At 44.2% G+C, this 24,122-nt stretch overlaps 1 protein-coding gene across 9 annotated transcripts in view; it reads left to right on the top strand.

The window, feature by feature from the left end:
• Positions 1–24,122, top strand: part of CHD5 (chromodomain helicase DNA binding protein 5) — a 164,166-nt gene that overhangs the window by 69,839 nt on the left and 70,205 nt on the right. For all 9 annotated transcript variants that reach the window (XM_074218613.1, XM_074218609.1, XM_074218618.1 and 6 more), the window contains exons 3-10: positions 4,397–4,576; positions 6,795–6,913; positions 9,790–10,028; positions 13,821–13,945; positions 17,629–17,752; positions 18,443–18,609; positions 20,057–20,275; positions 23,792–23,998. In XM_074218613.1, the coding sequence (XP_074074714.1) occupies positions 4,397–4,576; positions 6,795–6,913; positions 9,790–10,028; positions 13,821–13,945; positions 17,629–17,752; positions 18,443–18,609; positions 20,057–20,275; positions 23,792–23,998 (1,380 nt within the window). The remainder of the gene's footprint in view (positions 1–4,396; positions 4,577–6,794; positions 6,914–9,789; positions 10,029–13,820; positions 13,946–17,628; positions 17,753–18,442; positions 18,610–20,056; positions 20,276–23,791; positions 23,999–24,122) is intronic.

Raw genomic sequence — 24,122 nt, forward strand, 5'->3', positions numbered from 1 at the left:
TCTGGTGCCCATCCCAACTCCCCAGGTACATAGGATTCCCTGGAGCAGCTGACTGGTCCCCATGGGCCTGTGGGTAGTGAGAGGCCAGATCAGCCTCCCAGACTGCCAGGCAGGCTGAGTCAGCAGTCCAGGAAGCACCCTGGTTACGGGAAAGAGGAGAATGAGGTGAAAGCCCGATGACCGGCCTCCAGTCAGCCACGTGCTGCCAGGGTCTGCCTTTGGTGGGGGATAAGAGGTTTTAGTCAGTTAGTCTAGCCGGTCTTCCCACTGGGGAGTATAGGAGATTCAAGCATCATGGGGGGGTGGGGAGGGGGTGGAGACTCCCCTAGGGACCTAAGGAGGTACCCTGCAAGGGTGGGGGTGGGGAAGGAAGTATGGGTGTGTGTGTGTGTGGGGGGGGAGTTAGGGAGTCATGCCTCTTCTGTCTGTTCAGAATGCTCTCCTTCAGGTGATTAATGGACATGTGCCAGCTGTTGTGAGCTCTTCCTTCTCAGCAATTTACCTGGGAGAAGACAGAGACAGACAGACAGAGAGAGAGAGAGAGAGAGAGAGAGAGAGACAGAGAGAGACAGAGAGAGACAGAGACAGAGAGAGAGAGACAGTCATAGAGACAGACAGAGTGAGACAGTGAGACAAAGTCACATACACACTGAGAGAGACAGACAGAGAGAGACAGAGACATTTCTTTCCCTAAGATATGAAGGCTGATATTATGAGGGGTTTCTGCTACTCTCCTACCTCATGGACTATACCAGCAGTTTTCTTAACTTTTCATCTTTCTTTCTCCCCATTTTTTTCTCTCTCATTTCTCCTTGTTTCTTCTTTCCCCCTCCCTGTCTTTTCCTTTGCTTTCTGTTAACCTTTAGAAAAGAAAACCATTAAAAATTAAAAAAAAATCTTTCAAGTCTGATCACTACTTTGTGAAGTCTCCTTTTTACAGACAAGGACGCTGAGGTAGGTTAGATGACTTGCAACCAGGGTCACACAGCCAAGAAATAGCAGAAACAGGATTTGAACTCAAGTCTTTCAGGACTCTAGGTGAAGAAGGATCAACTACTGAACATCATTTGCTAAGTTACCCTGCCCTCCATGGCATGTTACCTAATAAATAGATTGTTGTTTAGTCTTTTCAATCATGTCTGACCCTTTATGATCCTATTTGTGAGGTTTTCTTGGCAAAGATACTGGTTTGCCATTTCCTTCTTTAGTTCATTTTACAAATGAGTAAACTGAAGCAAACAGGGTGAAGTGACTTGCCTAAGGTCACACCACTACTAAGTGTTTGAGGCTGGATTTGAACTCAGGTTCTTCTGACTCAAAACCCAGCACTCTGTTCCACCTAGTTGCTCCAATAAATAGATTAAATATTTGCTAATATCCATTTAATACCTGTTTATTGAATTGCACCTCTCCCTATTTCTTTCTCTTGTCTGCCATTGTCACCAGCCTGATGAAGGCCTTCTTGCACCTCATATCTGGACTTTCCCAATAGACTTTTGCACAGATAGATCCCTAGTCTAGTCCTTCTTTCCCTCACCTGCCAAATTGATCTCCTTAAAGTGATGTCTCATCATGCCCCACCTCACTCAGTAAACTCTAGTGACTCTCCATTACCTTCAGCATCAAACAGAAAATCCTCTGTTGGCTTTCAAAGCTCTTCATAACCTGCTCCCTCCCTCCATCTTTCCAGTCTTCTACCCCTTACACTTCATCTCCTAACCTGGGGCATTTCCCCTCTTTTCCTCATCTCTGTTTCTTTACTTTCCTGGCTTCATCCAAGGTTCAACCAAGATCCTACCTTCCACAGGAAGCCTTTCCCATTCCCCTGTAATCCTTTCCCTCTAGAGACTGTTCCCAATTTATCCTGTGAATGTCTTGTTTTGGGGCTTAGTTGTCTGCATATTGTCTCTCCCATTGGTGAAGTCCTCTCTCCCTTCCTCCCATTAGTATAAGTTCTTAACAACAGGGACTGTCTCTTTTTTATGTCCATTGTTTAGCATAGTGTCTGGTATACATTAGACACTTAATAAATGTTTATTGTCTGACAGTTTGTTTCTCCCCTTTTCTCTCTAGACCCATTTAATAAGCATTGATTGGTCTGATTCGCTGTGTTTTTTTCTCTTTTTCTCTGTTTCTCTATCTTCTCCATCATTTTCTTTGTCTCTTTTAGCTCTCTATAGAATGATTGAATCTCGGGTGGTTAGGTGGCACAGTGAATAGAGCACCGGCCTTGTACCTGGGTTCAGATCCGGTCTCAGACACTTAATGATTACCTAGCTGTGTGGCCTTAGGCAAGCCACTTAACCCCATTGCCTTGAAAAATCTAAAAAAAAAAAAAATGATTGAATCTTTTTCCCTCTACCTTCCTCTCTGTCTCTTATCTCTCTCTCCCCTCCTCTCTCCTCCTCCTCCTCCTCCTCCTTCTTCCTCCCATCTCTTTCTTCTCTCTTTTTTCTCTCTCTCTCCTCTCCCTTCCTTCCCTCCTATCTCTCCCTCCCTTTCTGTTTCTTTCTCTTCTCTGTTCTTTTCTCCTCCCCTCCCCCTCTATTTTTTTCTTCTCCCTCTCTCATCCTCTTTCTCTCTCTCTCCCTCCCTTCCTTCCCTTACCATCTCTCCGCTTTGTCTTTCTCTCTCTCTTCTCTCCTCTCTTCTTCTCTCCTCCATTTCCCTCTCTCCCCTTTTCTTTTTTCTCTCTCCCACCTTCCTCTGTTTCCCTCTTCTCTCTTCACCTCTCCCTTTCCCTCCCTCCCTTTCTCTTTTTTCTATTTCTCTCTTCTCCTCTCTTCTTTTCTCTTCCCTCTCCCCCCCTCTCTTCTCCCTCTTCCTTTTTCTCTCCCTCCTTTGGTCTCCCTCTTCTCTCTCCTCATTTCCCTCTCCCTTCCTTCCTCCCTCCTTCCCTCTCTCCCCCTCCTCTCTCTCTTTCCCTTCACCTTGAATATTAATGACAATGATATTACCATTACTAAATCAAAGGGTCACTAGCCTTCCCTCCCAAACCCAATCAAGTTGGGGGTGGGGAATGGGATCTTTCTCATCATCTGCCTTGCGTCATCTGTGGAGAGAGATGAGTAAACATCTCCCTTCAAGGGACAGAGTTGTTTTGTTTGTTTGTTTGTTTTTCCCAGTGGGGATACCATGGTTTTAAACATCCTTATCTACATATAAATGTGCCATTTTCTGCCTGTACAAACAGGAAACTAAATCCAGGAAACCAAGCTTGAGAACTACCTAAATTACCTTGTCAGTAAGGAGAAGGGAGTGTCATTGGCGACTGGCAGGAGCAGGAATAGGGTGGCTTCTCCCAAAGGAACAGACGGAATGGTGATAAACATTCAGGGGAAATATCTAGATTATTAGTACAAGTCCAGGACACACAGGACATGAGGGTTTAAAGAGACTCCCCAGATCCTGGTGCAGAGGGTCTAGATGTCCAGCGTGTGTGTGTGTGTGTGTGTGTGTGTGTGTGTGTGTGTGTGTGTGTGTGTTGTCCTCTGTGGCAATAGCTCCAAGGCAAAGCAAAAGTGGAGTCTGAGGATACTAGTTAAAATTCAGAAGTATATAAAAACTCAATCAGCATCTGGGGCTGATGAGAACTGAATAAAAGAGCACAGAAGGTGATCCAAATCACCAGCAGTTAGCCTCACCAACAGGGGAGTCCCTTTCAAAAGACAAGCCTCTCTGGGTTGCTTGTGTTGCCTTTTTTTCATGCTGGCCAATCACTCCTCAAAATAGAAAACTTGCCTCTAACTGGTCTGGCTTAAACCTTCCTTGTGCCCAAGTTTGACCATGTTTCCTTTGATTATCAGTTGGTATCTGGGGAGAAGTGACTGAGCTGGTAAATAGGAAGGATCAGGTTAGAAAAGGAACTGGTATTTGTCCATTTATGTTTCCAGAGGAAAGCCCACAGGGAAAGTAATAGTTGTTTTTTTTCAAAAGGCAGTTTGTGATAGTGGGTAGAGGCTGAACGATCTCAATTAAAATTCTACCTCAGATACTTATTAGCTGGGTGATCCTGATGTGTCCCTGAACCTTTCTTACTTTTCTATAAAAACAGGATATGATGATACAAGTATTTTCCATATTATAGACAGGACAGTAATAGCTTTATCACTTACCTCCTAGGTTGTTGTGAGATAATATATACAGATTGCTTTGTAGGTCTTTTTTTTCTTTTTTTGGCAATGCAATGGGGTTAAGCGACTCACCCAAAGTCACACATCTAGGTAATAATATTTAAGTATCTGAGGTTGGATTTGAACTCATATCCTTCTGATTCCAGGGCTGGTGCTCTATCCATTGGGCTATTTAGCTGCCCCTCTCTCCCTGCTTTGGAGATCTTAAAGTATTTTTTACATGTAGGCTGTTACTGTTTTTATTATTAATTATCCTTTTCCAGGGGAGCAATGATGAACTGTCTGATAATGAAGAGGAGATGGAAGAGAAATCTGATAGTGAGGGGAGTGACTATTCTCCTAATAAAAAGAAAAAGAAGAAACTCAAAGAGAAGAAAGAGAAAAAATCAAAGCGGAAAAAGAAGGATGAAGATGACGATGATAATGAAGATGGAGGTTTAAAGGTAACTAAAATTAGGATTGGGAGAGTGCTGATCTTTGGACTAGAAGGAGCCAATTTCTGACATATTAACTGTGCTACTGGGCAAATCACTTTACTTCTTTTGGCCTCAGTTTCCTCACCTGTAATATGGTGATAATAATACCTGTGGTATGTGATAATGGGGAAGGAGGGGAATGTTGTAAGGATTAAATGGGATCATATATTTAAAGTACTTTGTTATTTATTTGGTTGTTTCATTTGTGTCTGACTTTGTGATTCCATTTGGAGTTTTCTTGGCAGAGATACTGGAGTGATTTGTCATTTCCTTTTCCAGCTCATTTTTCAAGTGAGGAAATTGAGGCAAACAGGGTAAAGTGACTTGTCCAGGGTAACACATTAAGGGAGTGTCTGACGTCAGACTAGAAACTCAGGAAGATGAGTTTTCCTGACTCCAGGCCTGAAGCTTTATCCCCCACCCTACCTAGCTGTCCCTATAAAGAATTTTGGAAACCTTCAAAACTTTCTATGTCAACTATTATTATCAATCAAACAACGAGAACTATGCTAAACCCTGGGGATATAAACACATAGCATTCTTTTGATTATATTATTTTACTAGATAGATTTGAGCTCTACAATAAGGACAAATTTAATATTTGTAAAAAATTAGTACATAGTAGTTACTTAATAAATACTTGCTCCCTCTCTGAGCTTGAGAGTGTTCAGATGATTTCTTTTTTTTCCTTTCTTTCTTATCTTTTGACATAAGAATCAATTGTTCTTAAATGACATGACATTCATTCTCAGTTACTAGTTGGCAGAGAGGCAATATGGTTCATGAATTTGAGTAGGTCTGGGTGTTTGGAAAATCACATACAAAAGGAATTCTGTGGGGATGGGGGAATGCAGAATCCCAAAGAAACATTTGGAATAAAGATGATTCCTTTAAGAGACTGTGTGTGTGTGGGGGGGTGGCTAGGTGGCACAGTGGATAGAGCACTGGCCCTGGAATCAGGAGTCCCTGAGTTCAAATTTGCCTCAGACAATTAATAATTATCTAGCTGTGTGACCTTGAGCAAGTCACTTAAACCCACTGTTTGCAAAAAACAAACAAACAAAAAAGAGACTGTGGAGGGAAAAATGATGCTCATGCACTGGTGCTCATTATGAGAATGGTCAAGGTAGGGAACCTCCTGCTTGGAACAGCTTGGGTATATGCAGGTACTCAAAAGTCCTGAGAATTTTGTCAAGTATGAGAACTTTACTTCATTAGAGTGCTGCACTTGAGATTAGGAAGCATCATCTTTGTTACTTCAGCTCTGGCCTTAGGCATTTTCTAGTTGTGTGATCCTGGTCAAGTCACTTCATCCTATTTGACTCAGTTTCCTTATCTGTAAAATGAGCCAGAGAAGATAATAGCAAACCACTCCAGTGTCTTTGCCAAGACAGCTCCAAATAGGGTCATAAAGAGTCTGATATGGCTGAAACAACTCAACAACAACATTTTTTACTGGACAACTAGGTGGTGCAATGAATAGAACACCAGGCCTGGAGTCAAAAAGACTCATCTACTTGAGTTCAAATCTGGTCTCAGACACTTACCAGCTGGGAGACCCTGAGAAAGTCACTAATCTAATTTGCCTCAGTTTCCTCATCTGTAAAATGAGTTGGAGAAGAAAATGGAAGACCAGTATCTTTGCTAAGAAATTTCCAAATGGAGTCATGAAGTGTCAGACAATTGAAACAGCTAAACAATGACTATGGCTTACTAGACAAGTCCTAGGAAGTTGTTTGAGGTTTGGGAATATTAAACATCCTGTGCTCATTCAGCTAGATTTCAGATCCCCAGGCCTTCTCACTCCAAGCCCTGCACTCTATCTACCATATTATAAAAAACCTCTAACTTGGGGATCTCAAACAATAATGAAAGTTTAGAATTTGGGACTAAAATCCTTCTGGATTGCCATATTGACATAGGTAGCTTGTCTCCCTGGGATCTGGTTACTCCTCTGGAGGGATCTACCCTCTAGTCCTTGCGAGATTTTCTCTTTTTCAGTGGTTTTCTTAGTGACATGATCCTTGATGGATCTCATTTCTGAGCATCCTAGGGAAAGTCAAACAAATCTGTCAGTTTTCTGAGAGCTTTGAGAGTACTCTTTTCTTTTATAAATTATGCCTATAAACCTTCCCCTCCCCGCCAAAGGACCATATCTTCCATATCTTCTCTTTTTCCTCCTTAGGAGCCCAAGTCCTCAGGCCAACTCATGGAGGAGTGGGGCCTGGATGATGTGGATTACCTCTTCTCAGAAGAGGATTATCACACTCTGACCAACTACAAAGCCTTCAGCCAGTTTCTCAGGTAAGCACCTGTTGGGGAAGTGATGGGCCCCTTGGGATCACCTGTAGTATTTGGGCAAGAGATGGGACTAGAGAGCCCCAGAGCAAGTCCATGGAGGGCTAAATTTGCTTAATTCACAAATTACAGGCTCTGTGTAGGGCATTCGGGCAGAATGGGAAGCTGGGGGTGCTACAGAGACAAAACAAAACAGTTCCTGTCCTCAAGGAATCCATCAGCAAGCTTTCTTTAAACATTTCAAAAGTGTCTGACACTGCACCAGGGATGGGGATCTAAGTATGGAATCATTCCTACTCTTTTTTTTTTTTAGATTTTTCAAGGCAGTGGGGTTAAGTGGCTTGCCCAAGGCCACATGGCTAGGCAATTATTAAGTGTCTGAGGTTAGATTTGAACCCAGGTACTCCTGATTTCCAAGGCCGGTGCTCTATCCACTGTGCCACCTAGCCACCCCTGAATCATCCCTACTCTTAAGGAAGTTACATTCTAATCAAGGAGGAAAACAAAGTACAAATAATAATACATATGCATAAATATAACTAGATGGTGGTGCATGAGATAGAAGTCTGGGTCGAGTCAGGAAGACCTGGGCTCAAATGTGATTTCAGTAACTTTCTAGATATGTGACTCTGGACAAGTCACTTTGTTCTGTTTGCCTCAGTTTCCTCATCTGTAAAATGAGCGGGAGAAGGAAATGGCAACACACTCCAGTATCTGCCAAGGAAACTCCAGATGGGTTCACAAAGAGTCAGACATGACTAATTGACTAAATAACAGCAACAGTACTAATAAATGCAAAATATTTACCTATAAGATAGTTTAACTGGAATGGGGCAGGGCATTAGCCATTCATGGGACCAGGAAAACTGAACAAAGTGTGGTACTCAAGCTACGTCTTAAAGGAAGAAAGGGATTTGTTAAAGCACAGGTAAGTAGGGAAAGCATTCTAGGCATGGGAAATAGCCGTTGCAAAGTACTAAAGAGAGGAGATGAAGTTTCATGAGAATAGACCTGGGGATCTGAAATCTAGCTGAATGAGCACAGGATGTTTGATGTTCCCATGCCTCAAACAACTTCCTAGGACTTGCCTAGTAAGCCATAGTCATTGTTTAGTTATTTCAGTTGTCTGACACCTTTCATGAGAAAGGTCAGTTTGGATCAAAGAGTGGGGTGTAGGGTGGAGTGGGGTGGGGAATTCCCAATGGGATTGGAAAAATAATTCTTCATTACCGCAAGAAGAAAAGAAATTATAGAAAGAGTGCTGGGTTTGGAGCTTCAGGAGTAGTTTGAATCCCATATCTTGTATTAACTACCCTTGTGTGACCTAGGGAAAATTACTGTAGCTTTCTAGGTCTTAGTAGATGATATGATGGAAAACCAGGAGATTTGGAAGTTAGGCCTTGGATTTTTATCACTACTCTCTATTGTATGGTCTGCTGTTGGGTTTATGGGATCTTGGGTAGGTTACGTAGCCTATCTGGGACTCAGTTTTCTCATCTGTAAAAATGAAGGGGCTGGACTACATGGTCTCTGAGTACCTTCTGGTTCTCAAATCTGGGGTCCATGATTCTAGGAGAGGCAATATGGTGGAGTGGATAGAGCAGTAGTTTAGGATTCAGGAAGTACCCAGATGTTTATTAACTATGTGACTCTTGGGAAGTTACCAATCTGGGCTTCAGTTTTCTTATTTGTAAAATGAAGGAGTTGAGCCAGATGACGTCGATGGTCCCTTCAAAGTCTCCATGTATGATTTTTATCTTCTAGGGAGTTAGTCTCAAATTAGATAATCATCTCCGAGGTCCCTTCCAGTTTTTAAATGGATGATTCTTTGATCTGGGCAAAACCTCGGTTGATCAGTGATTCTTGAGAATAGAGCTGGTGATTGTTGACATCTCCCAGCACCTGGGCTGGGGTCTGGTGGTAAGGCACCACAGTGGGATGGTCAGTAGCATTTTCTCCTCCAATAACTGCTTCTTTTTTGGGGGGGGGTCTTACAGAAGTGAGAAGCTGCCCATTCTTATCTGGCCCCAGGCTGGGATCCATCCAGTTTAAGGCCATTGACCTCCTGTCTTCTGTTGACCCTGGTCTCTGGAGTCAGTCTCTTAGGGATTTGTAACAACCTTGCTCTAACAGGCCAAAGTTGGCCTCATGGACCTACTCTTTCCTGTGGTTTATAATTGGTTAATCTAATAATAATGATGAACATTTATGTAGTACCTTGAGATTTGCAAAGCATTTTGCAAATATCTTACTTGATCCTCACAGTGAACTTGAGAGTTAGGTGTTATTATTATCCTCATTTTACAGTTGAGGAATCTGAGAGGTAAGTGACTTGCCCAGGGTCACACAGCTAGCAAATATCTGAAACTGGATCTGGACTCAGTTCTTCCTAACTGCATTTCCCAGAGCTCTAGTCACTATTTAATTCTTAGTTTGGGTTTTTTTTTTTGGTGGCACAATGGGGTTAAATGACTTGCCCAAAGTCACACAGCTAGTAAGTGTCTGAGACTGAATTTGAACTCAGATCCTCCTGACTCCAGGGTTGCTGTTCTATCCACTGCACCCTGTAGCTGCCCCAAGTCGTCTGGTTCTAGACCCCATCCTAACAAATATTTTCTCTTGGTTCATCAGTAGATAATTGAACTGGAAGAATCAGGAAATGGGAGTTTTGTTCTTGACTTTCATCTTCAATTCTTTGTAGTAGATGTTTAGGCCATTCCCCTTCTCCATGCCTTAATATTCCAGTCTGTAGAATGGAGCTAGGATTTCTTTTCACCCAAGAGAGGAACTGAGGTGCCTTGAGCTTGCAGGAGCTAATTGTTTGATGGCACAACATTGGCGGCCTGGGTGTGATTCTCTTCCTGCCTCTCTCCCCTGCTCAGACCTCTCATTGCCAAGAAGAACCCCAAGATCCCCATGTCAAAGATGATGACGGTGCTGGGGGCCAAGTGGCGAGAGTTTAGTGCCAACAACCCATTTAAGGGGAGCTCAGCAGCGGCAGCAGCGGCGGCGGTGGCTGCTGCCGTGGAGACCGTCACCATTGCCCCACCGCTGACTGTCAGTCCTCCTCAGCCCATCCAGCCTATGCCCATCCGTAAAGCCAAGACCAAGGAGGGTAAAGGTAAGTGATGCATCTGCCCACTCAACTGATTAACAAGCATTTATTAGACACCTACTGTGTGCTGGACTTTGTTAAGGGCCTGGAACCAAAGAAAGGCAAATGATAGTCCCTACCTTCAAGAAGCTCCTTTTCTGATGAGTTACTACTATTCTTGACTAGAGTCTTTAATGACCCCAGATAGAGGGTTCTGGGCATGAGTGTGCCATTCTTGGCTCTCTTATGCATAACCTCAGGGAAGCACTAGATCTTACCTGGGCCTCATTTTCCTCAGATGTACTTTCCCTGCCTCCTTCCCCAGGTAGTCGTAAGAGTTTGTGTATCATAGGATCTTAAATGCAGAGCTGGAAGGGACCTCACAGGTAACCTAGTCCTTTCCTCTCCTCCTTTACAAATGAGGAAACTGAGGCCCAGGGAGGGGCAGCAACTCAGGCAGTAAGCAGAGCTGGAACCCAAGTCCTCTGACTAATGGCCAGCTCTTCCCATTGTACCACACTGCCTCCTATCATAGACTTACATAGAGGGATGCAGGCAACAGGGATATTGGGGTGAGAGAATGGGGAAGCTGCACTTGGGGATGAGGATATCCCTCCATCCTATTGTATGCTTACCATACCTTGTGACTGTGTGGTAACAGTTGACCTTGAAGCCAAGAAGTCCTGGGTTCAAGTCTTAGCTCTGACACATACTGGTCCACAAACTGGAGGGCATGTCCTCTTTGACCTCTTAGCATCCTCAGGGAATTCTCTCTAACAGAGAAGATGCCAATATGTTGTTGGGGGGGGGGATGTTTCCTCACTCAGGGATTTCCTGTAACAGTGAAATCATGGGGTCCAGTCCCTCTACCTTCTCCATTATCAATCAAAAATGCATTTTCTCCAGTTCCTGGAGAAAAGACAGCACCAACAAACACCCCCTGGAAATTCCACCAACATGTAAAGAAATAAAGTCCTAGGGATGGACTGGTGGCTTTTATTGGAGGACCAACTGCAGTAATGTTCAGAGAGGCTCATTCAGGCCTAGACTGACTTTAGGTTGATAATTTTTTTCAACTCTAGAAATTTTCATAGAACATTTCCTTAGGAATAGAAGGGTCTCAATCTGCTTTGGTGGAGGGAGAAAAATCACAATTCTTCATAGAACTGAATATTGTTATACAGAGGGAGATGAAATTAGGGTGGGGGGCAGTATGGTTTTGTTCAAAACTTTCCTCCTGGGGCTTTTATGTCAATATTTAGAGGGTTGCAGTCCCTCCTCAGGTTACCCCAGCACCCCTCAATCTTCTCTCTACCCCATGTCTCGGTCTCATCCCAAAGTGTGACTTCCTTGTTCTCTCATCCCAGACATCATTCCTATTGCCTGTATCTTCTCCTGAAGCCTGTTTTTTGAGCAGAGGTACCTGGGATTAAAAAGTGGTCAATAGTATTGAAGGAATGTAGCAGAGAGATCTAGAGAAAGGATTGAGAAAAAAACCATGAGGTTGAGTGATTAAGAGATTTAAAAAAATATTTTTCCAACTACATGCAAAAGATAATTTTCAACATTAATGTTTTGGTAAGATTTTTGAGTTTCACATTTTTCTTTCTCCCTTCCTTTGCTCTCCTTTCCCCTCAACAGCAAATAATCTGATATTAGTTATCCATGTATGACTATGTTGAACATATTTCCATTTTAATTATGTTGTAAAAGAAGAGTCAGAACAAAATGGAAAAAAAGCAGGAAATGGGAAAAAATAAAGCATAAAACAAATTGAAAAAAATTGAAAATACTTGCTTTGGTCTGCATTCAGGCTCCATAGGTCTTTCTCTGGGTGTCGATGGTATTTTCCATTACAAGTTGTTTAGAATTGTCTTCAATTTTTGTACTGCTAAGAATAGTTGATCATCTTACAATGTTCTCCTTGTTCTGCTCACTTCACTTAGCATCAGTTCATATAAGTTTTCCAGGTTTTTCTGAAGTCTGGCTACTTATGATTTCTTATAGAACAATAGTACTCCATCACATTCAAAAATCATGCTGTAAATGGTAGGGAAACAGTCATTCTCCGATTGACATCCATCCCCTCAACAATTTCCAATTCTTTGCCACTTCAAAAGAAGCTGCTATAAATATTTTTGTACATGTGGGTCTTTCCCCCTTCTTAATGATCTCTTTGGGATACAGACCTAGTAATATTTTTGCTGGATTAAAAGATAGACAGTTTTATTGCCTTTGGGCAAAGTTCCAGATTGCTCTCCAGAGTGACTAGAGCATCAATCCACAACTCTACCAATAATTTAGTAGTAGCCCAATTTTCCCATGTCCCCTCCAACGTTGACCATCTTCCTTTTTTTTTTCATATTGGCCAATCTGATAAGTGTGAGGTGCTACCTCAGAGTTGTTTTTATTTACATTTTTCTTGATTAAGAGATTTTTGAGACCTTTGAAGGGAAAGCAGATTCATTCAGCTGGGGGATGTCTGGAGCCTGACTGCCGGGTAGGGAAGGAGTGGAGAAGAATTAAAAGCAATTGTAGATAGATTTTTCAAGGCAAGAAAGGGAGAAGAGCAATAGAACACCCATTGATACAAGCATCATTATGGTTTTTGGTTGTTTTTTTTTGGGGGGGGTTATTACAAGGAAAATGGGGTTAAGTGACTTGCCCAAAGTCATACAAGCTAGGTAATTATTGTGTGTCTGAGGCTGGCTTTGAACTCAGGTCCTCCTGACTCCAGGGCCAGTGCTCTATCCACTGTGCCACCTAGCTGCCCCCAACACAAGCATCATTATAGATGTTGTCAGGAAGTAAGTTTCAGGGCTAGTGGAGCTATTAGACAGGAATTGGTTTGTAATTTTACCTTAAGATTAAGAGGGAGCCCCTGAAGCTTCTTAAATTCAGAAAATGTGCTTTGGGGATGGCTTCCTAGAGGAGGTGGTCTATGATCTGAGCTTTGAAGACCAGCTAGGATCTGGACAGGTGGGGAGAGTTAGGGAGGAAACTCCAGGCAGGGTGAAAGGTACCTTTATTTGGATCCTTGTTACTGAATGATATTCTGCATGCTAATTTTCATTGGTAAAGGAAGCTTTTTTCATGGGAAATCAGTGTTCCTAACATTCAAAAATGATCCCTTACCCTGATTGGGAATAGAATGGGTCTACTCATGCTAAGTGGCACCTCTGATTAGAAATCACAGGGAACCAGTGGCAATCAGTGACCTATTCTAGGTGCTAATCCTTCAAACACACATAAAAATAATTATTTTTTATACCATTTAAGCACTTTAAAAATAATATTTCACATTATCTTTGCCACACCCTGGCAGGTAGGTGTTGTTATTATTATCGTTATTATTATTTTAGTTTTTGCCAGGCACTGGGCTTAAGTAACTTGCCCAAGGTTATACAGCTAGGTAATTATTAAGTGTCTGTGGTCAGATTGGAACTTAGGTCCTCCTGACTCCAGGGCTGGTGCTCTAGCTACTGCATCATGTATTCTCATTTTACAGATGAGGAAACTGAGGTAGATAAAAGTGAAATGACTTGCCCAGTGTCACAGTTAGTAAATATAATGGGGACATCCTGCCTCTGTCTATAGACATGTTTGGGGAAGGGAGCCCAGCACCTCCCAAGGCAACTCACTTCCATCCATTGCTGCTGGTTCTGTTCTGTGGGGACAGAAAACTGAAAAAAAGATGAGGTCTTAAAACAAGAAGTCTACTCTTCTTCCCTGCCAGCAGGGTTGGCATAGGGAGAGTGTTGGGGGTAATGTGTGAGCTGGGCTGGGCAATTGCAGTAACCCATGTTCTGTCTTATTTAGGGCCCGGCGTGAGGAAGAAAATCAAAGGCTCCAAGGACGGAAAGAAAAAAGGCAAAGGGAAAAAAATGGCTGGGCTGAAATTTCGGTTTGGAGGGATTGCTAACAAGAGGAAAAAGTGCTCCTCAGTAAGTCTGTCTGCACCTAGTGGGAGCACAGGGGTGCCTGTGGGCATCAGAATGGATGTCCATGGTTGGGGTGGGAAGCGCTGGGGAACCCCGCAGGTCACTTTACCTGGTGTGTCTCAGTTAACTCATCTGTAAAGTGGGAATAATAACTGCATCTGCCTTCCAGGGTGGCTGTGAGAATTCAGTGTGCTAAGACCTATGCCAAATACATAATAGTAGTGATTTAGTACATAATTACTTCCTTCCTCATTACTCCTTCCCTCTTTCCCTTCCTCCTTTTCTTTGTTTTTTTTTAAACATTTATTTAAGGCAATGGGGTTAAGTGACATTCTCAAAGTCACACAATTAGGCAATTATTAAATGTCTGAGATCAAATTTGAACTCAGGTCCTCCTGACTCCAGGCCAGTGCTCTATTATCTGTGCCATCTACCTGAATCCCTTCCTCCCTCTTTCCTTCTCTCCCTTCTTTCCTTCTCTCCCTCTCTCTTCCGACTGAGGTGGCATTTGAGCTGGGTCTTGAAGCAGGTGCTTCTAAGAGGTGGAATGGGTAGGGAAAGTGCATTCTTTTTTTTTTTTTTTTTGTAAGGCAATGGGGTTAAGTGGCTTGCCCAAGGCCACATGGCTAGGTCATTATTAAGTGTCTGAGACTGGATTTGAACCCAGGTACTCCTGACTCCAGGGCCTGTGCTCTATCCACTGCGCCACCTAGCCGCCCCAGGAAAGTGCATTGTAAGGCTGGGTGATCCAGAGGAGGGAGCAGGAAGTTTGGTGTCCAGCTGAAATGCAAGAGGAGGGTTGTGCATCTTATCTACAAAGATAGATTGGAGTCAGATTATGAAGGCTTTTAAATACCAAATAGAGGTAAGAGGGAGCCCCTGAAGCTTCTTGAGCAGGAAAGAAGCATGGTCAGAACTGGATCAGGATTAACAATTTGGCAATTTGGAGACTGGTTTGGCAAAGAAAAAGACTGCAGAGAAATGGAGTGCAAAGAAGAGATAATACAACTAAGTGGCATCGCCGTGGAGAAGGAAGGAAAGAGATGCACATTTATCAGTCACTTCCTCTATCTAGGCGATGTGCCAAGCACTTTACAGACATCTCATTTGATCCTCACAGGATCATCCTGCCAGGTAGGTAGTCTTATCATCTCCACTTTACAACTGGAGAAACTAAGGCAGAATAGAATCACACAGCAAGTGTTTGTGGAGGAATTTGAACTCAGATCTCCGTGAACCCTCTGCAGCACCTAGCGGCTGGGTGGTGGACAGTTGCATGGGTGGACAGAAGCGGCCGAGAGGTAGTGACAGGAGAATGGACAAGACGGAGCTGACTGGCTAGAAGTTGTGGAGGATGAGCTGGGCCAGGTGCCTGGGAAGATGGTGGTGCTGGTGGGCTGGACAGTTTGGGAGACTGATATTGGAGGAAGATGATGAGTTTAGTTGGGCCTGCAGGAGGCCCCCAGCAGGCAACTGGGGATATTGGGGGGGGGGGCTCGGGGACAGAGGAGGGGAGGGTCCTCATGCACCAGTTATTTTTTTGGAGGGGGGATGGGGCTCTCCTCTCCTGTCAAGTGGGGGTGGGACCCAAGGCTGAAAGAGAAGCTCTCCAGGGTCCTTTGCTGCTCTTTGCATCTGGTTCTTTGCCCCAGGGAGGAGGAGGAGGACTGTAGCGGGGAACCCTTTTCCCCCACAGCACCGCCCTGCTGCTCCCCAGCCCTTCATGCTGATCCGTGCTGTTTTGTACAGAGCTCGTCTGAAGCCTGCCCTCCCACACCACTGTGCAGAAGGGGGAATTAGCCAGCTCCTTAATTATCTGATTATGCTTTACTGACTTCCCAGGCGGCTTTTGTGAAGCGTCTGAGGGAAGGTGGGGAGGAGAGAGCAGCAGAAAAAGCGGGGCCGGGGGGCCTGGCCTGGCACCCCCCACCCCACCCCAATCCCAGCTATGCCCACCTCGGCAAGGGGGGAGGGGACTGCAAACTTCTTTTCTGGGGGGTTGAGCTTGTTCATTGAGGTTCACAAAGCCTCATTTGCCTTTGTTTCAGAGTTTGTTGGTGCTCTCTCCCTCTATATGATAGTAGCCTGCACCAGTAACTAGCTACCAGCTACCTACCTTCCTTCCTTCCTGTCTCTTTCTTTCCTTTCTCTCTCTCTCTCTCTCTCTCTCTCTCTCTCTCTCTCTCTCTCTCTCTCTCTCTCTCTCTCTCTCTCTCTCTCTCTCTTTCTTTTTCTTTCTTTCTTTCTTTCTTTCTTTCTTTCTTTCTTTCTTTCTTTCTTTCTTTTTCTTTCTTTCTTTCTTTCCCCTTCCTCTTTCTTTCTTTCCCCTCCCTCTTTCTTTTCTTCCCCTCCCTCTTTCTTTCCTTCCCCTCCTCTTCCTTTCCTCTTTCTTTCTTTCTTTCTTTCTTTCTTTCTTTCTTTCTTTCTTTCTTTCTTTCTTTCTTTCTTTCTTTCTTTCTTTCTTTCTTCCTTCCTTCCTTCCTTCCTTCCTTCCTTCCTTCCTTCCTTCCTTCCTTCCTTCCTTCCCTTATCCATCTGTCATTCCCTAGGATTTATCTATTTATTAAGCTGTCTGACTTTCTCACTAGAACACAAGCCCCTTGCAAACAGGAATTATTTCATTCAGATTCTTTGTAGCCTTAGCATCTAGGACAAGGCCTGGCACATAGTAGGAACTTAATAAATACTTGCTGATTGATTGATTGCTGCAGGAGCAGCAGACACAAACTCTGCTGTCCATAAACTTATAATGTCGTTAGGAAATAGGGCAGTTAGATGGTACAATGGATAGAGGACCAAGACTGGAGTCAGAAAGACTCATCTTCCCGAGTTCAAATCTGTGCTTAAACGGCTAATATTTGTGTGACCCTGGACAAGTCATTTCACCCTGTTTGCCTCAGTTTCCTATTCTGTAAAATGAACTGGGGAAGGAGATGGCCAAGTACTCTAGGATCTCTGCCAAGAAAATCCCAAATGGAGTTATGAAGAGTTGGAAATGATTCAAAAGTTGGGAAATACTTTACAAACATGGCAGTAGCGCCTACTTTGCAAACACATTTTGTAGATGTAGGACTCCTGGTCACTGTTCCTTCCCAAGATAGAAGCCAAACTCTTTGAGTTCTTCCAGTGCTAAATGCAGTGCCTGCCACATAGATAATTGCTTAATAAATGCATATTGATTGAATGAGAATAGGGTTCAATTTAAGCTGGCCCCTGTTCTCCTTGGCTATGACCTTTGGTCTCAGGGATGCTGGGCTTAGAATCAGGAAGTTCTGAGTTCAAATCCAGTTCAGATTACTAGTTATGTGACCCGGGGCAAGTCACTTCACTTCTGTTTACCTCATTTTCCTCAGTTGGTAAAATGGGGATAGTAACAGTACCTACCTCCCAGGGTTTTTGTAAGGATCAAATAGGTTAATATTTTTTTTTTTGCAAGGCAGTGGGGTTAAGTGACTTGCCCAAGGCCACACAGCTAGGTCATTATTAGTGGGATTTGAACTCAGGTCCTCCTGACTCCAGGGCCCGTGCTCTATGCACTGCACCACCTAGCTGCCCCCAAATAGGATACTATTTGTAAAGCACTCAGGATAGTGAGCAGTATGCCCTAGGTAACTAATAAATGTGGTTGCGCCCTACTCAAGCCCCCGCCTCAGGCCTCCCCTGCCATGTACCTGTCTCCCCTGCAGAGCGAAGAAGAGGACCGGGAGGAGTCAGACTTTGACAGCGCCAGCATCAACAGCTCTTCCATGCGCTCAGAATGCTCTTCAGCCTTGGGCAAGAAGGGGAAAAGGAGAAGGAAGAAGAAAAGAAGTAGGAGTTTGGGGGGCTGGGATGGAGATTGGGGGGTTTGGGAGAAAGGGGTCTCTTTCTTTCTGATAGTTTGGGGTGGTGGGTGGAAGTGGGGAGGCAAGTCACTTTGGAGCCTCAGTTTCCCCATCTGTAAAACAAAGAGGCTAGACTAGATGATCTCCAAGGCGCTTTCTTTCCTTAAGACTCTCTCCCATTGGCTATTTCCAGTTGTTAAACAAGTGAAGCTAACTCTGATGCCTTCCCTTTCTATTGATCTGGAATGCCCAGTCCAAATCTAGAACTTCCAAATCAAAGAATAAAAAAAATTGTAAGCAGCTGAAAAATGTTCAGAGACCAAGGAGTTCCACAAGACAGGGCCATTGCCCCTTACCCCTTCCATCACCCCCTCCTTACTAGGCTGCTCTGCCCAGTCCCTCTGGGAGGCAATGAATCTGATCATGGATTCATTCACAATGAACTCAATAGACATGGAAATTGTTGCTTTTGGTTCCCAAGGAAAGGAAGGAGGGATAATCAGTTCAAAGGAATGACCCACAAATAGAATTACAGGCACCCCAGGAATGGGGGGAGATTTTTGAATTGATTTCTATTTGGGGGTCCTAGTTAGACCCTGAGATCATATCCGTAGATAGGCATGAGATAGGGTCAGCCTTGACCATCTTCTCTGTCTACTTCTTGGGGACCTTTCAGTTGAGGATGGGGATGGCTATGAGACGGACCACCAGGACTACTGTGAGGTGTGCCAGCAAGGAGGAGAGATCATCCTGTGTGACACCTGCCCTCGGGCCTATCACTTGGTGTGCCTCGATCCTGAGATGGAGAAAGCTCCAGAGGGCAAATGGAGCTGCCCTCACTGTGTAAGTGCCTCTACCTCCCTGCTCCAGAAGGAGGATCACCAGCCCTAATCCCTCCAATGTTTCAGAGACCTGCAGGTTTGGGGAGATCTGGGATGACATTACTGAGGTTCTATGGGAGCTTTTGGGTATACAATCCTTATTCAGGGACAGTTGGTGGGGATTCACAGGGGAGACTCGCCTCTTGACCAGAGTGTTAAAGTAGAAACAGCAAGGATCAGGGTTCAAATCTCATCTCTGATACTTCATTATTTGTGTGATCTTAACTTAAATGACTTCCCTTCTCATTTATAAAAATTAGGTGACTGACTAAATGACCTCTAAAGACCCTTCAAGGTCTAGATCATAGTATGAATCCAGCCATCTTTGTTGCTGATGCTTAGTTGTTCATGGGGTTTTCTTGGTAAAGATACTGGAGTGGTTTGCCATTTCTCTCTCCTTTGAAACAGGGCAACCAGAGGTTAAGTGACTTGCCTATGGTCACATAGCTAATAAATGTCTGAAATCAGATTTGAATGCAATTCTTCCTGACTCTCGACCCAGAACTCTTATCCCTTGAATCATCTAATTAGCTCCTTATCTTAGGGCGCCTTAATGGAGGAATAAAATCCAGGACTAGGGAAGTCTTGGTTCAATTGTTCTCTGTCCTACAGTTGTGTTGAGTCCCTAAGGGTCATGTTTTAGAAAGGACATTCATAAGGATTAGTGGAAAGAATCGAGGATGTTTAGGATGAAGAAGAGAAGACTGGGCTGGGGATGGAGTGGAGAGGCATGATAGAGAAGTAGTGTTTGAAGAGTTGTTGTTCAGGAAGCAAATTGTTCTATTGGCCCTAGAGAGAATCAGGGTCGATGGATGGAAGTTGAAAAGAGATTGATTTAGGTTTCATGTTAGGAAAAATTTCCTTACATTTAGAGTTGCCTCAAAGTGGAATAGGAGGACATCTTTGGGAGGTAGTGAGCTCCCCATCCCTGGAGGTCTTATAGCAGAGGCTGGATGACCTCATTTTGGAGATGATGTTGTGGGGCATTCTTGTTCACGTCCTTGGTAGACTCCATGATGTCTGGAGTCCCTTCCAATACTGACATTTTCTGACCTCATCTTCCTCACTGCAGAAACTAGAGTCTGAACATGGTGGTCTCCATTTCCTAAGCTTGGGTTTCCTACGTTGCTGGGGTAACGTTGTCTCCAGCAAAGAGGTCTTCTTCACTAGAGTTCCCCATCCAGACCTCTTCCAGTCCCCAAATTTATCTGGGTATAGGGAATTATCTTAACTCCAAGGGAAAGGGTGGGATGAAATGGAATCTTGTGGGTTTTTAAACTGTTCTTGGGGCAGGTTTGGCTTTGCTTCAGGAAAGGGGTGGAAGTCCCTTATCTTAGCATAAGGAGTTGGGAGAGAGGTGGGAAGCTGGAGTGACCGGGTCCCAGGGAGTCCCTTCTCTCACAACATAGGAGAAGGAAGGCATCCAGTGGGAACCAAAGGATGATGATGATGAGGATGATGAGGCGGGAGAGGAGGAAGAGGATGACCATATGGAATTCTGCCGCGTGTGTAAGGATGGTGGAGAACTCCTCTGCTGTGATACCTGCCCTTCATCTTATCACCTGCACTGCTTGAACCCACCACTGCCGGAAATCCCAAATGGTGAATGGCTCTGCCCACGCTGTACAGTGAGTGTTTTCCCCCTTCATTGAGCTGTTAACCCTTTGCCCCCAGACCCCTAGCCAGGACTCTGTCACTTGGTATTCAGCTCCACTCCTATCTGGTGGCTGGTGGTAAATCATCTAGCCTTAGTTTCTTCGGTTGTAAAGTGAAGGGAATTGGAACAGATGAACTTTAAATCTTTTCAGCTCTGACATTATTGTTCTAAGCTATGTCCCATCTCTATGGGCCCTCCCAGCTCTGACATTCCCTCCTGACTCTGATTCCATAATTTTTCTCTGTCATGGATGATGGGGAATCCTGTTTGGACAGCCCAACAGGGACCTCTGTTGTGTAAGACTCAAAGAACAAAAAACACGAGAGCTTAGTAAAACTGAGCTACATTTTTACATTTGACCTGACCCTTCTACAGAGCATGGGCTCTCTGGGGCTCAAACCTCGGAGTCTGATGGAGGCAGAGGACTGCACCTGGTCTCTCTTCACCCTTTGCTTTTTCCAATGAGCAACTATTTGTTTTCTCTCTGTCCTTCCTTTCCCCTTGCATTGGGAGGGAAAAGGAGAACAAACAAATCCTTCCAGCAGATACACACAGTCAAGCAAAACAAATTCCTACATTTGGCTATGTCCAAAAATCTGCACCCTGAGTCTATCACCCCTCCATGAGGCCTTATCATTAGTCCTCTTCTGATAATTCTTTAGCTTGGAGGTGCTGGGGTGGGGGACTCAAAGGTCACTCAGATACACTGAATGTGACCTGTGGGTAATGGGGATGGGGAGAGGAGTCTCTCATTCATCTCATGTCCCAGGCCTTGCTGGTCCTTGTTCCTTTATGTAGATGTAGGAATAAGTGTGCCCCTAAGTATATGATGGACCCATGGTCAGTGTGCCACCCTCCAAGGGCTCCTACTGAGGAGATGAGACAAATGGTTTGCAGATTCCTGGCACTCACTACAAGAATCTTGAGATGTCAGCTCCTTCCCAATACATCTCCGAGAGGTGGTTCTCCAGGCCAGTGGGGCTGCAGCTGCAGGCAGCTGTGATTTGTGTTGCTGGCACTCTGTGATTTTTAGTATGAGATATGGAGGGAAGAAGACATGGACTATTTTCTTGGCTATCTGCCAGATTCTAGGGACTGCTTCTGCCTGGAGGGAGGAGGCTTGGGGGGAAGGGAGGATGGTTTACAAATCAAGACCTTCTTCCTTATGTCCCCCCACCACTTCCTTAGACCTCATGGACATTGCTCACCCTCCTTTCTATATTTTCTCGTGTCTGTGTGTGTGTGTGTGTGTGTGTGTGTGTGTGTGTGTGTGTGTTTATAAAATGATGTCAGAAGACTTTTCTCATTCTTGCTGATATCCTATTATGTCTTTTCTGGTTTCCAAGGATGAATAGAAGATATGGGGTTAGCTTGAATATTATTTCCTTTCCCCTTTGAAAGTTTCCTAGGTTCAAATTCTGCCTCACTTACTTGTTTGTGGCCCTTGGACAAGTCATGCAATTTCTGGCTCTTAGTTTTTTCTCCTCTGTTTTGGGAAGGGATTAGTTTTAATGACTTCCAAGGTTCCCATCCATGAGCCCCTGCTTCCTAACAGGGCCAGGAATGAAATCCTGGTGAGATCCCTTCATTTTCCTTCCTTGCACAGTCAACTCACTTTGGCCACATAGATATGAAAACTCATTCTAAAGTGATCAGCTGTATGGTAATAGTAGATAAAATGTTGGGCTTGAAGTCAGAAAGGACTGGGTTCGAATTTCATCTTTGGGGTGGCAGCATGGGGCAGCAGAAAGACTCGTAATTAGGAAGACCTGAGTTTGAATTCTGAATTTGAATACTCAGTCACAATGTTATCCTGGATAACTCCTTAACAGCTGTTTGTTTTAGTTTCCTCATCTGTAAAATGGGGGATAATAATATATTACTTACATCATGGGGTTGTTGAGAGAGTCAAATGAAGTAATGTCCATATAAAATGTTTTGCAAATCTGGAAGTACTCTAAAGATGAGTATTATTCTAGATAACCCCTGGATATAATGAGCCCCACTCTCCCACCCAGGAAGAAGGAGCCTTCTAGACATATCTCTGAATATGGGCATGTGAAGGAGAGACCCTGACTCTCTGACTCCATAGACTTCTGGGATGGAACCATCTTCCTGAATAGGGAGAAGTGTGGGGTGGAGGAAAGAGATTTAGGTTGGATGTCATAATACCTGTGCTCTTGTGTCCCGAACTACTCCTAACTTGCTTTAAAATCTTAAAGAAGTCACTTCATCTCTCTCTCTCTGGGTCTCAGTTTTCTTGTCTGTCAAATGGGATTAACATTAACATTAATCCCAGGAAGAGTCTTTGACTCAAAGAATTGAGGTTCAGGCATAACTCACCTTCTCATAATTAGCTCGGTGTGACCTTGAGCAGGTCCTTTCACCTCACTAGGGCACAATCTCCTCATCTAGAAAATGGGGGAAGTATGACTACATGATTTTGGAAGATTCTTCTAACTGTTAAACCTGTGATCCTATCGTCTTTCCCTTTGCTCAGGGGTGGAGATGGGGAGGTGGTGAAATGAGGAGAAAAATGGGAAGCTAGATGGTGCAGTGGGTAGAGCACTAAGACTGGAGTCAGGAGGACCTGAGTTCAAATGTGACCTCAGTCACTTCCTAGCTGTGTGACTCTGGTTAAGTCATGTCACCATGTATGCCTCAGTTTCCTTATCTCTAAAATGGGGAAAATAATACCATCTATCTCCTGGTGTTATTGTGAGGATCAAATGAGAAAGTAGTTGTAAAGTGCACCTTAAAACCCCTGGAACTGTAACATGGAAGTGTGAGAGTGCTTTAAAGTAGTAACAGCAACAACTAAAGTAACAGCTGCCATCTATGTGGTTCTTCAACCTTCTATAAAGGCTTTTTACATATATCTTTCTCATTCCAATCTTAATCTTTTGAGATATAGGCAGTACAAGAATTATCATACCCATTTTCAGATGGGAAAACAGGGCCCTGCAGGTCAAATGACTTGCCCAAGGTCACACAGCTATTATGTGGCAGAGGTAGGATTTGAATTCAGGTCCTTAAATGCAATGGTCTTCCTCCTGCCTTGCCCCATGCTGTTTCAACTGAAGCATTAAGAGTTTTGTATACATGTCTGGGGTATGAAGTTGACAAACGTTTTGTGAGTACCTGCTAGGTGTCTGGTCTGAAAAGTAGACTAGGCAAGCTTGTCTGCCTTCCTGCCTTCCTTCCTTCCTTCCTTCCTCCCTCCCTTCCTTCCCTCCCTTCCTCCTTTCCTTTCTTTTTTTTTACTTCCTCCTTTCCTTTCCTCACTCTCTCCCTTCCTTCCTCCTTCCCTCTGTTCCTTTTTTCCTTCCTTTCTCCTTCCTTTGTCCTTTTCTTTTCTCCCTTCCTTTTCTCCCTCCCTCCCTCCCTTCCTTCCTTTTCAGGACTGGTCCTATGAGGATAATCCTAGGGATGTTCCATGCCTGGGTGCTAAATAGCTGGGATTCTCCCTTTCCTTCTCTGTCCTCAGTGTCCCCCCTTGAAAGGCAAAGTCCAACGGATCCTGCATTGGAAATGGACAGAGCCGCCTGCCCCCTTCATCACTGTGCTGCCCCCGCCTGATGCTGACCCGGGCATCCCTCCGCCCAAGCCTCTTGAGGGCATTCCTGAGCGGGAATTCTTTGTAAAATGGGCTGGACTGTCCTATTGGCATTGCTCCTGGGTGAAGGAGCTGCAGGTAAGGAGGAAGAGGAAAAGGGAGGGAAGAGAAGGGAAACAAGAGGAAGGAAAGTGAAGGCAAAGGGGTGTGTGGACAGTGGCTGCATGGTGTACTGTGAACCTTAGTGCTACTGGTCTAGTGA

This window comes from Macrotis lagotis, chromosome 1 (genome assembly GCF_037893015.1).
Source record: "Macrotis lagotis isolate mMagLag1 chromosome 1, bilby.v1.9.chrom.fasta, whole genome shotgun sequence".
NCBI lineage: Eukaryota > Metazoa > Chordata > Mammalia > Peramelemorphia > Peramelidae > Macrotis > Macrotis lagotis.